The sequence below is a fragment of the Gasterosteus aculeatus genome, chromosome X (assembly GCF_964276395.1).
Source record: "Gasterosteus aculeatus chromosome X, fGasAcu3.hap1.1, whole genome shotgun sequence".
NCBI classification, from domain to species: Eukaryota; Metazoa; Chordata; class Actinopteri; order Perciformes; family Gasterosteidae; genus Gasterosteus; species Gasterosteus aculeatus.
The window spans coordinates 19,352,547-19,368,348 of NC_135698.1; the positions used below are offsets into that span (position 1 = coordinate 19,352,547).

Here is a 15,802-nt window from a genome sequence, read left to right on the forward strand (position 1 = left end):
TTTCAGACTCAAGAATATTTATTTCACATGATCTATGCTAAAGAAATACAAGGCAAAGAGGAAGATCAAGCACACCGGTTGAGCAGCATTAGTGATTAAATTATTTGATCCCTAGAAAAAGATGGCTTTTCAGGCAGAGCTGCAATGTGGCCCCGAGACTTAAATACAGAAGCTCACTTGGCATGTAGCTGTGTACAGAAAAAACAACTGAAGTGATCAGTATAAACATATATATTTTTACCAATCCATCATCCCTCACATTGCCGTGCTGTGGGTGGGGGTCACAGGCTGATTGAGGCCAATGGTACTGCACAACCAGCCAGCAAAGTCCACCTGCTCTGCTTCAGACAGCTTGATGAACGCATGCACCTGGGGAACAAGGTGTACCGGTGTTACAAGGAACCATCTGGGAATGAAGATGCTGCAGAGTAGGAAGTCTCACCGTCAAATGTTTCAGGTCCGCTCGCTCTGCAGGATTCTTAATCAAGCTGCAAAGAAAACCGACTTTAGTGCGTGTTTCAACCAGCAGGTGGCCGATGACTTTGAATTGCTTTGTTCTAAATACCATTTGTTCACAAAGTCTTGAAATTCAGCGCTGAATATCCCGGGCAGCTTTGGTGGAGGCTGGAAATGTAAGTCCAGTCAGCACTGAAGGAGGTCCGAGAGGAATCCCAATAACCAAAGTGGGTATGTAACACTCACCTCATTGACGATGTAATCAAGCAGCTCAAATATGGCCATTGGTGGTCTGTCAGATCCGTGTGCTACGGGCCGGAGGGTAAAAGACTTCAGTTTTATGTCGTTACATCACAAGACAAGCAAGTGTTGTCACTTACAGCTGCCTGGTCGCCCGGGAGGCTGCGGCTTCGGGGACGACTCGCTGCATGCACCCTCCCCCTCTGCAGGGGAACCAAAAATCTGTTCCAGTTCCTTGGCATCAGGCGGTGGGATTGGAAAGCGCCCGATCGCCATTTCAACCAGGGACAGACCCATACTCCAGATGTCCGACTGAACGGAGTAATGTGTTCCCTGCAAACGCTCGGGCTGCACAACAAGCATGCAGTTCTGTTATTACAAAACACTGTTGAAGACCGAGGCCACAGCAAAGCCAACGTTTGTGCAGGGCGACGTTTCAACAGTCGGTGATGGGACAAACTAAGCCTGCGTATGAGGCTAGTTGATTTGGGAATTAAGTTGCACGCCACATGAAAACGATTGCAGCAGCAGTAAAGGCTGCTGTGTTGACTCACCGACATGTAGGAGCGGGTTCCCACAAAGGAGTTGGCCATGGAGTCTATGAGCTGGCCGCTCACGCCGAAGTCACACAGCTTGATCTCACCTCGGGAATTCACGAGTATGTTGGACGGCTTGACATCTGAAAGGAGGACATGCGGCTTTCAAACGTAAAAGAAAAGAAAAAAAAAACGTAACCGTCTTATAGTAAACAAAATAGTGACCTCTGTGCATGATCTTGTGTTTCTCCCTCAGGTAGGCGAGGCCTTTAATCACCTGGAACGACACATGTCACGGTACCGTTTGGGGTTATTTAACAGACAATGTGTTCGCCCAGTTTCAAATAAATACAGCCGTCACATGTCGACCAGAGCACGGAACTGGCAGAGGAGTTTTTTTGGAGCTACCCACAGCGATGCTGACTTTGCCGAGGATCTGCTCTGGGATGTTGCCTGCCTTCTTCAGCGACTGGTCCAGGGAGCCGCCGTCCTGTACGGGCCGGCAGAGGAAGCAAAGTATGGAGAGCGTCTACTGAAAAAAAGGACTCGTTGCGATTCTAAACATCATTTGAAGAAAAAACTAACGAGGCCAGACACTTTCAGCACCGCCTGCGAAGCAGCACTCGGAAAAGAATGCTGTACAAACACAGGGGGAGCGGCAACTTATTAAAGATGAGTACCATATGCTCCATGCAGATGCTGATTTCTCCGTCGCTGTAGAACGCTCCATAGAAGCCCACAATGTAAGGGGAGTTGCACTCGTGCAGCACCTGCAGCTCCCTAATGATCTGGTTCCGAATGGCCGGTTTGATCTCCAGGTGGATCAGCTGGAACACAGCGGACATTGGTTTGATTGTTCCCGTATCACATGGAACAGAAATAATAACGATAGGACATTCAACTTTTGCAGAGCATCATACGCTATGGTGAAACATATTTCGATCTTGATCTCAATCTCTTGGACACTGTACTCACTAATCCACATTTCATGTTCACAAAAATACTCGATTCCACAGAGAAGTATGCCTTTGAGCTTTTAAGTCCTACCCGCGGCCACGGCTTACCTTCCTCGCCATAATCAGACCAGAGGGTCGGTGGGAGACCTTGAAGACGACTCCTCCGTTGCCGGCACCCAGCTCGCAGATCTTCTCAAAGTCATCGTCCTTGAGCTCGCCCACCTTCTGCTTCTGTGTCAGAAAGGCCTCCAGACGTTTCCGCTGCTGCTCGTCCAACTCGAGCTCTTCCAGCTTCTTCTGCAGAGCCTCTAGATTTGTTCTGAAGAAGAGGACGGAGAGAAAGATGATTACTTCATACAGTATTAGTCCCTTCTGTAAATAGGAGAGGGCCTTGAGCCCGTTCAGATCGAACTTTGTACCAGCTGTCCAGATCTACTGAATCTCTCTTATTATTGAAACCCTGCAGAATAGGAGCTTTGTGTGACAACACTAGCACAGGTTACCGTGGCAACAATTACTACTAACGAGCAGAAAGGGTCACCGGGTTTGTTTCAGCGCGTCTTCCCAGCCCCCGGTGTGGGGAAGCGGCTGATGGCGCTCGCCGGACGCTGTTGTCGTGGCAACGCGTTGCCTTGAGAAATCAGTTGTTGATCAAACGGTTCTAAAATGCTGCTGTTTGACCTCTTCTCCTTTACTCTAAAGCGCTAGTCTTCCATATGTGCGTACTATCTGATGATAGATGCGTTTCCTCTTGCTCAGGGGTAATTATCCTTTTTTCACCCCCCCCATCTTTGTATGTAATCACAACAGATCAGGGAAGTACGTGCCTCTCGGTGCCGCTCGCCACAGAGAGGTTTTAAGAGGTTTTATTTTTGACAGTAGGTCTGCATATCCATGGAGACAAAGTGCTGCGTTTGAGTCGGTCGTGTGTAGCGTGGGCGAAACAAAAGCTGGAGGAGGATGGAGAACCGTGAAGAGGAGCAACTTGAAACACTCCGCACAATACGAGCACGATGCCTTTTGTCCTCCATCCGCACAAGGCCAAATGACAAATGGACTCCGATTGGAACGGAAGACACAATATTTCCAAAGCTTGCTGGAAAAGAAATGGCATTGCTGTTTCGTAGTGGGGCTTCCATGAGATTATTAATTATTGAACTGAAATAAATCAAACCAGATCCATTAATGAGGATTGTTGTGTTCCCGACAGGCCGATAACATGGTGCACACCGCACTAAAAAGGCAAGTACCAACATTATTGCTTTATTAGCTTTATTGTTTGATGTATCACAAGCAAGATCAACAGTTTTTAAAGATAAGGGAAATGAATGTGTTGGAAACCAAGCATGCCATCTATGCAATTGCATTGCTAGGCAACAGCTTCCTGACAGTTCACATAATGTCACTGCAACAGGGAATACACTGGGACACATTTGTTAGGTTTATGTTAACAAATGGAAATTGTTCCACAGTCGTACAAGTAGCAATTCCTTTGTGGTGAAACAGGATGTAGTAAGTTCTACCCAACCAGGGATAGCAATCTCAAACTACGGGCAGCTATGCACTACGGCTTCATCATTGATTAGATTTTTTTCATTAATTTCTGAAAACAACACTGCAATGCAAAAGAAGGAATTGCAACGCTTTTCTGGATAATATCGTTTTATACGATCGAGGCATTTTCTCTACGTTTGAATTGAAGTGGCATTGGGATCTTTTTCTGGATTTTAGCAAACGGAAAATTGCCCTAATGTCGAACCAGAACCGCTCGGGTTTTATTTCCTCTCAGATCTCCTCTTATAATATTACAATGGCATTTTTGTGGGCCACTCAGTAAACTACTTGACCACGACTGCTACCCATTAGATGCCGAGAGAGCATCTCGCGGGCTGTAATGGCAATTCCTTTTCACCAGAGCGGAACGGTCTAGTTTCAACAAGAGGCTCATTGATTGCATCACCGTCTCTTGCAGCCAATATGCAACACCTGTGCTGCTACATGTGAATCAGCTCCTCTTGTAGAATTGTCCAACTTCCAAATAACGTGCCAATTTATGTATCTGTTCTGAACATTCTGTCCCCTCGTTCGGTACAAAAACACACAGGGTTTCTTTAGTTTTAGTTCATAGTGTTGGTTTTGTATTAGGCCACTGGATATCGTCTCGGATCGTTGTTATCTAACATTTTATTAGAGTGATTTTACACTACACAGGTCACAGGTACAAATGTGTACAACAACATCGCAGGCTGCTGGTATCGCCGTGCTGGCCGAGTCCCTCTGAATCTCCATCACAGCTTACTGGTAAACGCAAACATTACATTAAAGCAACTGCTTAAACAACAGTCCTGACACACTACAAACACCATTGGCAAGCTGGGGCCATTCAGAGCCCTAAGGGGTTGATTTTGTTGGAGCCAACGCCCATTGTTTGTAAAAATGTATTTGCTTCCTGCAGCATCTCACATACACATAGTTTTATCATTATTTAAATGAAATGTATGTTTAAACATCACAAATCTAAACCCTGTTCTTCTTTTCAAGCGGGTGTGATGAAGTTTGGTTTTATGCAGCGTTAAGAAACAAAAAGGAGTCCTGAGTGGGACAACTGTGTGCTTGCAGACTGTCATCTAGCATCACTCGCCTGGAACACCATTTGTTTCCCCCCCCCCAGAGGCTCAGACAGCCGAGGCTGTGGATGTAGATAAAACCGCCTTTTTTTTCCAGAGAAAAGTCCTGCCAGTGTTTTTTCTGCCAGCAATGCGTCTTTCTGAGGTCACAGTGCACAGTAGACAAGAGACATTGTGAGTTCCCTCAGCAGCAGAAACTTCCAAATATGTGGTTCGTGTTCCCCGATTGTTGCTTCATCCCGACATGCTGCTTCTCGCATGTTGCAGCTCAGCCAAACATTACGTCATGTAAAAACAAAGCCAGGTAGCGACTCCTCCTGTGATGCACTTTGCTTTTTAAATTGGGAGAATTTAAAAACTCTCCCTTTTTCTTTGTTGTGTTTTTTTTTTTACATTCGCCCTGTTTTCTGGCATTCCAGCAATCAATAAATCCGCAGCTCAATGAATAGGAACTAAAATGCTAAGCTTACAAAAGTGACACCTAAATGTTTGATCCGGGATCATATTCTGGTCCACTGCTGTAGGAAGTAATTCCCTCCAGAGGACACGAACTACCTTCAGATGTATGATCTCACGAGGGACGACATGTTATGCAATTCTCATCTCAAGCGACGCAGCTTGTTTCTCTGAGAGCGCTGTGCGTCCGTCGTCGGCCCCCCAGCCAAACACAAACGCTGTGCAAAGGTCGTTCTCTGGAGGACCACTGGCTGCTCGTCTCCGACACCTCGACGGGTCGACCTGAGCGCCGCGCACTCTTCACACCTTTTCCATGGCAGGCGTACAGGTGATGGTCATTTTGTTAACCATGGCTCAGTCCCATCGAGGGGTTTTCGGAGCAGCACGAAGGATGGAGCTCACCTAGATGGAATGCAGTCATGAAGTTCATAATTACAGCTGTGCTGTTCCTGCAACGACATGCCAGAACGCCTCGGGTGGCTGTGAGGATGTTCACCGCTGAGGAGCACTGAGGAGCACTGAGGAGCTCTGAGGAGCTCTGAGGAGCACTGCATCACGGTTCATCCACGAAAGAAACACCCATTTGGTCATTAGATCTGTTTTATAAGTTTTAGTTGTGAACATGTTACCATACACCATCCTAAACGTGGTAATTGAGTACGCCTTGGCTTTGAACTACAGAAAATTAGCAAGGATTCAAATTGATTTTACTCAACGTTTATTTGAGAATTCTGTTGAAAGACAGCAAATTAAGTTTTTTTTTTTTGTATTATTGTTTTGTTACATCAAGGAATAATTGAACAAATTGATTAAAGGAAATGGTCATTAGTTTAATCTCCACTGGTAATCAATTATTCGATTAATTAAACCCCCCCAATATATAAATTGATAATAAACGTCAGTGCGTGGGTGCGCGTGCGGATACACACACTTGTTCCTATCAATATTCCCCGATCAGCAAACGTCAGAAATAGGAAATAGGTGAATAATGGGTCTCACTCTGTGGCTCCGGTGCCGTTGATGGTGTTTCCATCGGGGATCGGGTTGAGCTGGATCGGCTCCGGCTTCCTTCTCTTCTGCATGTCGGACACGGCGAGAACCGAGTTGTGGTGGTGGAGAAAGACCAGCCGCGGGAGAGTGGTCACCCCGGGGGAACGGAGCTCTGGTACTGGCGGGACTCGGTCAGGTTGGTGGACACAGGCGGTGAGCTGGAGGGTCTGATGTTCTTGTGATGGATGTGAAGGATCCGGTAGGATTTCGGACGGCGTGTCTGTGGTTGCGGCAGCGCCCCCTCTGCTGGTGGTGGCCGGTATTACCGTCAGCGGCGGCGGCGAACGCAACAAATCCACAGTGGAAACACTCAATTCTAAACGAAATAGCAAAATATACTTAAGGTGCTAAAAGAACAATCTCTTACGACGCAGAATGGGCCATTTAGCGAATTATGCAAATTTGAGTACCCTCGTATAAAATAATAAACAAATTATTTTTATTATATGGAGGCGTATTTCCTACAACAGGATGAATACAGTTATCTTTATTCGTAATAATAGCCTACGTAAATCATTGGTTGGTTATATTTTAAATTCTTTATCTAAATCCAAAAAATCAGAAAAAAAAGAAAAGTTTAAAAGAAATGAGATGCACATTTAGATGTTTTAAAACCAGCAATGAGGAAAATCATAACAATATGAATAAAGCCGGAAACTATGTATGTATTTCTTTACCATATCTAATCCAACAGTTTAATTATCTTAAATGTTTAATTCTCCATCGTCCAAAAAAACAAAACTCCAAAAAGAATGTCCTGGTAAAATTGTATCTGAAGGGCATCAAATCTGAGTTTACTTTCATGAGTGTTATTAGTATGCAAATAGTGTAAGTGCTTTTAATGAGCGAGACTCATGATAACGCATTTGAAGGCCACTTCATTGACTTTCTGTAATTCATGTCTATTTAGGATAGAATAAATGTATTATCTGTGGATAATAAACCGATACCATTTAAGTCATCATTTGAGGCAAAAACAACTTCAAATGACACATTCAAATATTCTGTGCAGGTTTTGTATATTTCACTCTCAAATCACTGAGGATTCACTGTCTAATTTCTCCCGCAGCGAAACCCTCCCTTTTTTAATACTTCCCCACATTTGGTATCTTTCATAATTGTGGACACTCTCTGTGTCTGTTTATTCATTTATTATTCAGTACAGAAGGATTGATCAGAGTTGTACTGAACGCAGTCTTTCTCTTTTTGCATCAGTGATCTGCTTTTGCACACAACACAAAGGTGCTATTAGGATTAATCTCTGAACATTACCAGGATTTGAACAATGACTCACTGGTCTTTTCTCTCTTTAATTTAGGACACATATTGTACCGACGACTCGGATACACCGCTGAATGGTTCCACCGGAGGACGCGTCCTTCCTGTTGGTAAATGTTGTGTCAGCTGTCAGCCTAACCGTACCCTGCAGAGCAGTCATCAAACACAACTCGGAACTGGCTGCCGTTTTTACAATCTGCTCTGAAGTCTCTACACATTGTCCTGACAGACACAAGGCCGCTGAGCCGTGCCTGGTTTACCAAAAGCATCTTACTGCCAAAATCATCTTTTCCTCCATAAACCGCGACTGACAGAGAGGAGAGATTGGTCGTGTCCCGTCTCGAGCCCATGAACAGGAACCGTGTGAATTCTAAGTTGCTTTAGACAAATTGGGTGGTGGGCACTCGAGCATATCAGACCTTACTACAATCCCCGTGTCCCAATAGACCATAATACATCTACACCAGCGGTTTTCCTCCCCCGGGGAACTGCAGATATTACTTTGTATAAAAACGAACAACCACTGATCTAGAAATCAGTTGTTTCCACTACGTTTGATCTGTAAGCAAGGGGTCTCCCACGCTCGGTGGGAGGTGTTGCAGTTATTCAATTTTGGCCTTTTTTTTTTTTTTTTTTTTACAGTTCATCGAACACGCAGTCTGTATTGTACTACGTGAACCTCCTCACCCCTTCCTCCCCCTCCAACCAAGCCGCCGTTGGGTAAGTGTAAATCGTTAATGAATCTTTGCATGCACAACATGATGGTGGACTTTTGAAGTAGAAGTAAAGATTATGCTGTCTCAAGCGCTCCCTCCCATTCTCCCTGCACCTTCGAGCCCATTGATTCTTGCCACAAATAACTCCATTGTCAATCCACGTGCACCGCACCATCAATAGAGCAAAGGTTTGTGGAGGCTTCCATTTAGCTGCTAGCATCCTTTCTGCATCCTAATGTTCTCTGAGACCTGTTTTAGGTCAAATTAGACCATCACTTGATGGAGAAGAAAACTAGTGTGTTTTTATATTTAGTTTTATTTACCCATGAGGTTCAGAGACGCATCTGTCACTGAGATTATTCCAAAACACGTGAGCTGAATATCATTTAATTTCTGTTGATCTAAACTTTGGAAAATTACACTTAATAAAAAAAAATATAGTATACAATATTACTTCAGTTGGAGATCCGGAGGTTTTCACATTCATATGCTGAAGGCGAAGTGTGTCTCTGATCATCTTAATCTGCCGCATACGTAGTGTAGCGCATGATTTCGTGGTGTCATGGTTGAAGTGAGTCTTGCAGCTTCCAGCTTTCAGAGGGAGACGGAACCTCCAGTGCACACACTAACCGCTGGTGTTCAATAGGCAAAGCCTTTTGATATATATATTTTTTTATATCTTAAAATGTCAACATTTGGATGGGATGTTTAAAAAACTCTGCAGTAACATTTCTTTCCTGAGTCAGTGTCTCTGTGGATGATCACCTGTCTGTCAGCATGTTTTTTTTATGAGATGTTTCCTTTTTAAGAATTAGTTCAGATGAACTATTGACTTTGAGCTATGCATATCCAAAGATCTAGCTCAAAGGTGCAAACCCGACTAAATAAATCACCATCATCTCTATTTTGATGTACCTTGACATCAGAAATCCAATAATCTTTTCTCTCTGATTAGCAATCATATTTCAACCAATCAATTTAGCTTCATTCCCTGTAAGCTGTTTACCTTTTCTGTCAAACTTGAAATAATCAAACACCCAACGTCCTTGAATTACTGTGTTATTTTCTTGCGTGTTTCCCGCTTTTACATTTTGAATGTTATCATAATCAACAATTGATAAAACGGCACCTCAGCACCTAATTGTTGAATGTGCAATATTTGGATGCTTATGACCCACACTCCATGTAACTCTCAGATAAGTGTGTGTGTGTGTGTGTGGAATAGAACGCGCGCACTCCAAATCTATGGTTGTGTACTGAATGATCATCTAGGTGATCCGTCTCATAAAGTAAAGTCTCTACGCAGAAGCTGTAACGCTCGGGAATGCTGTGTTTTAAACCCTTCCTAATATATTGTGTACTTGATATCAAATAAATACGTAACTCCCTCCGATAGTGTGTCTACTGTTTTGAAGTCATCCGGATGGACTCATCCTTTAGCTGCCAGAAGAGGAAAGACAACATGTTTAGAAATGCCTGCAGAGCGAAAACACCCACGACCATAAGTGAGAAATACAACGGACATCACTCCGAGTTTCAGCCTGACGCTTGTCACCCGACGTCATGACGAGACGGCAGATGAGACGCAAAAAAAAAGGGAAACCAACTCCGAGAAGCTGCTCGACGACGAGCAGCGGCGCAGGAAAGAAGCGAGCATACGCCATGTCTCGTTTGATGCTGCGGATTTGTTGCCTCATCCACCAGCACTTTGTTTGGGGAGTTGGGGATTTGTGTTGGGGGATTACAGCGGGCCACGAAGGCGGCTTCTGAAGCGCACGATAACAGCAGCCGGGCCGCGCTGGCTGAAGAAAGAGGCCAACGGTTTGGGGGTCCCGAACGTGCAAATCTGTGCAAGGCTTCAAGTTTGCGTCACGACGGGACGATCGCTGCAGACAAGTGGACGCTCTGTTGCACTCCAGTTGAGTAACTGTTACATTAACCAGCACACTGTTTCATTTGTATTCAGCAGATGAATCTCATTTGTTGGACACCCCTTTCTTTATTTAAAAGTAATCATCTGAACCCACTCGCTTCCTCTTTAAGTGTTAGTCAATTTGATCTTTTTTTTTTTTTTTTATAGGAAGTAATTCCCTCCACTGAGTGGCCTCCCCCTAATCCCAGTAGTGTACTCAGGTGCACACTCAAGCAGACGTATTCAAGACAGCGGTCCAAAAAACATAAGGGAGAAAACAAGAAAGCAAAATACAAACAACTTCAACACGAGAATGTACCTGAGTAAATAAATAAACCATCAGATTCTTTGGAGGCGTAATGAGTTTTCTTGTTTTTAGTCATTTCGGAGCAGTTTGTCAGCCAGTGGCGACTGTAAGGTGGAGCTGTGTCCTTCTGTTTGGTCAAGATAACTCTGAGCGCTAATACAGCAGCCAATGCTACGGCGTCCTCTTTTACTTTTGGGCCTGTGCGGTTCGTCTGGAGTCGCGCCAACGGCGGCACACAGAGGACGGCGCGACGCGGCTGCGAGACGCTTTTCTGATAAAGTCCGAAACAAACAAAATGTCCAACGTTCAGCCGCTCTGGCGCACAACCAGTGCATTTGAATTATTTACACGTGTCCACCCTGTCTGGGAGCGGCAGCCCTCCCTGCAGGTATTGTGGATGGGGGGGGGGTGAGGATCATGCACCTGAAGCAATCAGCGGCACGGGTAACCAACCCTTTGTTCCAGGGCCTTCTGCCAGACGGCCTCTCTCTCCTTCCTGAGACACCTTGTTGGTATCTAGTAAAAAAAGAGGTCGGTTTGTGCACCGGACCACATTGCATCTTCCACACATCCCTTCACTCTGCACTGAAATGACTGACACCGCAGACCACTGTTGGTGGTGTCAGTCATTCAGTGCATGTACCCGACCACTGATGTTTGACCTTTGCTCGTTCTTTACGTGACAACTTCCTGCCCAATCACAATAACTAAGATAGTCATTAGTTAAATGAGAAAGTATAATGGTGTACACTACATTTGGCTAATAGGTTAGACATCAAACATTTTTGGAATACAGTTTTGACTTGGGTTTGTGGCTTAGTGTTGTGCTGAGACCAATAAGAAGATGTTTAACCCATAAAATGTGTCGTTTCTGCACGTGTTGAGCACTAACGTCAGCTGCACATTTGGTGTTTGGCACAGCAGCAGGAAAGTATATCTGGGATTGACTGAAAGCAAAGTAAAGTGCTCGTGATCATTATGATGAAACGCACGTGACAGTGCGCAACGGTGTGGTTCATGGATGTGTTTTGGTCTGAGGCAGGGAGGAAATGATCTGTCAGCCTAGTTAGTTGGTAGGAACAGACCGTCGTTGGTTATATGTTTAACCTGTGAAATGGAAACGGTGTTTGCAATGAGGGAGCGCTCGTTCTCCACACACAACAGCGTCTGACCTCCTGCTGAGAAACACGCCTCCATCCAAGGGCCCCCGGGGGAGAAGCTACGCCCGCTGCCACATTTCCAAACCTTGCATGTGGAAAATCAAAAAGGGGGATTGTGTCAGTTCTTGGAAACATTGTGAGGTGTGAAGTTAACCTTGCAAAGTCTTTCTGCAAATCATCAGTGGACTTGTTCTCTAAAGCGGAACTTAAATCTGTCAGAGGCTGATGTCAGTTCAGGTGGGTTTGAAATACCGGAGGAAAAGCTCATTCTGCCTGATCTGACTTGATCTGAAGGCTTCACTTGCAGAATATCTAATGTAATTATAACAACTGCGTTGTTCCGGGCAACTCAATCATTTCCACCTCCCTTCGTTTTGAATGTTGCAGCCGTGTGATGATCTTTCATGGAACGTGTCCCACAGGTTGCTCACTAATAAAGGTGCATCTTGTGCATGTGTGGGGGCTGGGGAGGCGGGATGGGGGAGGTGAAGGGAGAGGGGTGGGGGAGGAAGGGGGGGGGGGGGGGGGGGAGGGGTGGGGGTGCATCATCAGCATCATCGGCGTCGACGTCAGCACAGTTTAAAGTGGTTCCGCGCTTGTCCCAGTCAAGTAGACGAGGACGCATCGGGCAGGAAGAAGCGCTTCGCCCTCCCCCCCCCCCCCCCCCCCCCCCCGGACTCAACTCCTCAAAGTGCCGGCTGCCGCCTCGCCGCGTCCCCGCCTCCTCGCTCCTTTTGACGCGGAGCACCGTGTTGCTCCGCGGAGCCGCCGAAGCGCGTTTTTCTCAAAGGCGGATAACTTCAAACCCAAAGTCGTGGGCAGGGTGAGTTCAGTCGCATTTCCCCGCAAGAGAAAAAAAAAGAAGAAAGAAAACGGAACCAAAAAAAAAAAAAAAAAGGGGGTTTCGATTTGATCTGCAGAGGAGGGGGGCTAATGGTGCTGCAGCAGGTATGTGACCACCATCGACCCGGTCCGCGGTGACGAACAGCTGTGCAGATGTGCTTTCAAAAAGCAATGGCTTCTGTTGTATTTGTGTGTGTGTGTGTGTGTGTGTGTGTGTGTGTGTGTTGTGTGTGTGTGTGTGTGTGTTGTGAGCAGAAGTAACTTGAGGCGCATTTACAAAGCGCTGCTGTTGGCTGCTGGAGATGACAAATTATGCTTTCTATTTAATGAGGCTACTGGCGAGTCTACCCCGTGAAAATGTGCGTGCTTTGCCAAAGAAAAGGGCTGTATCATCCGGGGGAGCGTTAGAATTCTGCACACATGTACTGCTTTTTTTTTTTTCTCCCAGAGGCTGCATGTTCTGCCAGGAAAACTATTAGTTTGAAGAAACGGGGGTTTAAATGTTTTTGTGATGCAATGAATGTTAATGGTTGTGTTACACGGGTTGTGTCACACTGATTGTGTTACAGGACGCATAAGCGAGCAGTTTCAACTGCTTCAAAAGTTCCGCTTATAGATGCTCGCGGTCTTCTCTGGGTTTGATAGATTTTTGACTGTGGCTGATTTCTTGGTTCACATTGAATTATTAGCTGTGTTATTTTGCATTTATTTAAGTGACACCAGTGTAACGCCATCTAGTCAATACGTCCGCGTTGGTCTAAGATCAATTTCTTATTCAGCATTTCACACAATCTTTTCTCCTCCAACGTTGAGGATGAGAAGCCAGCTTGAACAGTTTGATTCGGCCCAGAAAGATCGCCAAAGGGAGTAAGTTGTGTCATTTTTTAGCCACTAGATGACAACAGAGTGCAAGCTAAAACAGCTGATCGAACTCGCATTAGTCAACGAGCAGATCTGCACCAATGTTTAATAATGAAATCATGACCGCTGTGGATTTCCTTCTGGGGAAACATATAAACAGACCATGGTGGCATTTGTAATATTATTTTTCATTTGGAATTGCATTAGGTGCACACACCACATACTGTCTTACTTGGAGCGACTGAAGACCTATACTGTTGTTTGGCCCCATTGAAGCTGCATACGCTGTAGACCGTACAGCTCTGCATGGGTTCCACGCATTATAGAAATGTGTCATAAAGTCATTTATCATAAATGTTGCTTGGCACTGCAGCATTGCAGGTTTTGTTTCCATGCTAAGACTAATATACAAGACATAGGACGTGTATAGATATGTATATATATATATTTGTTTTCATAAAAATTTGGTTTTCTTTTTTCGGTATGTATTGGCTTCTCGTTCAGCTTTTCATCACTTCCCCATCTTAACATCCGTCTTCTTTCCCTGCTGTGTAACAACACGAGTCCTGCGCACAAAGAAAAATTCACATGCATGCAAACGTATGTTTAATATACTATCACTTTTTTAAATTAAGGAGTAAAACTATTTAAAAAACATTCAAGCAACAAACAAAGCCATTTGGGATTTTGGACCACCGTGCCCCTTTTAGAAAAGCATATTTTGTGGATTAACATCTGTCATTAGGTTATTTTTTCTCTTTTTGTCAGTGCAAATTAGGCAGTCCAAAAAGTCGATTTGATCCACTAAATCCTTTTCTACATTTTGTCGCTGTTCTACTTTCACTGAACATTAATAACCACCTGCTTTTGTGCTTTGGGACAATACAATCGTCAGCTAACCCAGTTGTTTATTTAGCTTAAGAAGTATTTTCATTTTCTCAAACCATCAGTTCATCTAATAAATTCAAAATCACCAAATTTGGAGTTGTATGTATTTCTGTAAAAGATCATTGAGTTTAGGAATACCTTTCCTCCCCTTATTGTGCACAGTTGCACAACTATCTATTAAATAATATGACATTTTGAACAAATAATATTATATTTCTACTGAGCATTCAAGTGGCAAAAAATACTTTTAGCTACATTTGCTTTTTTTTTTTATCGGACCCACATACTGTAGCTTCAGTCAGTCCGGGATGAGATGCACTTGCTGAAGTGCTGTAACATGTTCACTGAGCTTTATAGTTATCTCCCCCTCTAATAATGTCAAGCTCATCAGAACTTGTGATTCGCAGGCTGTTGTTGAAAACCATCTGGTGGTCCTGCCGGGTTGATTCGAGCTGTGATTTAATTTCATATACCGTTTTTTCCTGGGATGAAGGGTCATGCTGCTAGAAAACAAATTGATGCCCAGTTCAGCCTCAGTGGCTCCGGCTCTTGGTAGAGCCAAGGACGGCATTAGCCTCTGAGACGCCGCAAATTCTGACGTTACTTAATGAAAAGTGAACTGGCACATCGATGTCTCATTTTTAAGAGTTTTCCAAAGCGATGGAGCCTCCAAGGGCACACCAGTGGCTTGTGCATTCGGTCATTTTTTTTGTGTGTGCTCTTTACGGTCTATGCTTTCAACTGGAAATCCTGATGTCTGGCTCAATCGATATTTATAATTAGTGGCAATTAATAAAAGAGTGTGACTTTGGAAGGCAGACTCACTTCACAAGGACACGCTCTATTGGCGTTCACGGAAGGAATGTGACTTCACACAGTTAAAGCCGTTCACGATGTAGAAGATACCCAACATCAAAGACTGTTTGAGAAAAGTGTGTACGAACATATTATGTCTCTGTTGGATTTAGAGTTTATTCTTTCAATACTCAATGAATGCAATTACAATTGATCAGATGCTGGTTTGCATGAAAGCGCAATCATTTCTAACGGACATTTAGAGGAAAAGGTTTGCAGAGGATCATTTTTCTTTACAGGCCGTATGTGATGTGGGCAGTGTGAGTGGTCTCCGGCGACATGCTGAGATATGCCGTGTATGTTGTGTGCTGCGGGAATACGAGTGGGTTGAGTCCAGTTCACAAGGGCAAACCCTGATAGCCAGCTCAGCGTTATATACTTGACACTGATTTTAAGAACAACAATTGAACGCCCCAGTACACTGTAATATTTAAAGGCAGTATTTCTCCGGAGTTTGTTGTTTTGAACACCGTTCTCTGTCAAAGCCCCTCAAAAGTAACAGCTGCAATGACCTTTCATTCTGCAAATTAAGCAGTTTTTTTCTCTGCGTAGACTGATGGATCCTATTTCAGCAAAAGTACATTGAGCATTGAACAAACACCCTGGAGCCATGGCAACTACATTAACAAAAGTTAATGAGATATTTGGAAGCAGAACCCGG

General features: G+C 44.4%; 2 protein-coding genes across 6 annotated transcripts in view; one reads left to right on the forward strand and one right to left on the reverse strand.

Moving 5' to 3' along the window:
- On the reverse strand, window positions 1–6,547 carry map2k1 (mitogen-activated protein kinase kinase 1). The gene is made up of 11 exons (XM_040162094.2): window positions 6,271–6,547; window positions 2,297–2,507; window positions 1,913–2,059; window positions 1,645–1,722; window positions 1,458–1,509; window positions 1,251–1,375; window positions 837–1,044; window positions 703–764; window positions 566–624; window positions 443–488; window positions 1–369 (listed from the first exon to the last, which is right to left on the reverse strand). Exons 1-11 carry the CDS (start codon window positions 6,351–6,353, stop codon window positions 256–258), a joined length of 1,185 nt encoding a protein of 394 aa, XP_040018028.1. The 5' UTR covers window positions 6,354–6,547; the 3' UTR covers window positions 1–255.
- Window positions 6,548–12,297: 5,750 nt separating this feature from the next.
- megf11 (multiple EGF-like-domains 11) overlaps window positions 12,298–15,802 on the forward strand; it is a 60,146-nt gene continuing 56,641 nt past the window's right edge. For 4 of the 5 annotated variants that reach the window (XM_078083431.1, XM_078083434.1, XM_078083432.1 and 1 more), the window contains exon 1: window positions 12,422–12,642. The gene's annotated coding sequence lies outside the window, so the exon portion shown is untranslated. Of the gene's footprint in view, window positions 12,643–15,802 lie in introns of all 5 variants that reach the window. The other variant, XM_040163452.2, reaches the window with a different exon arrangement.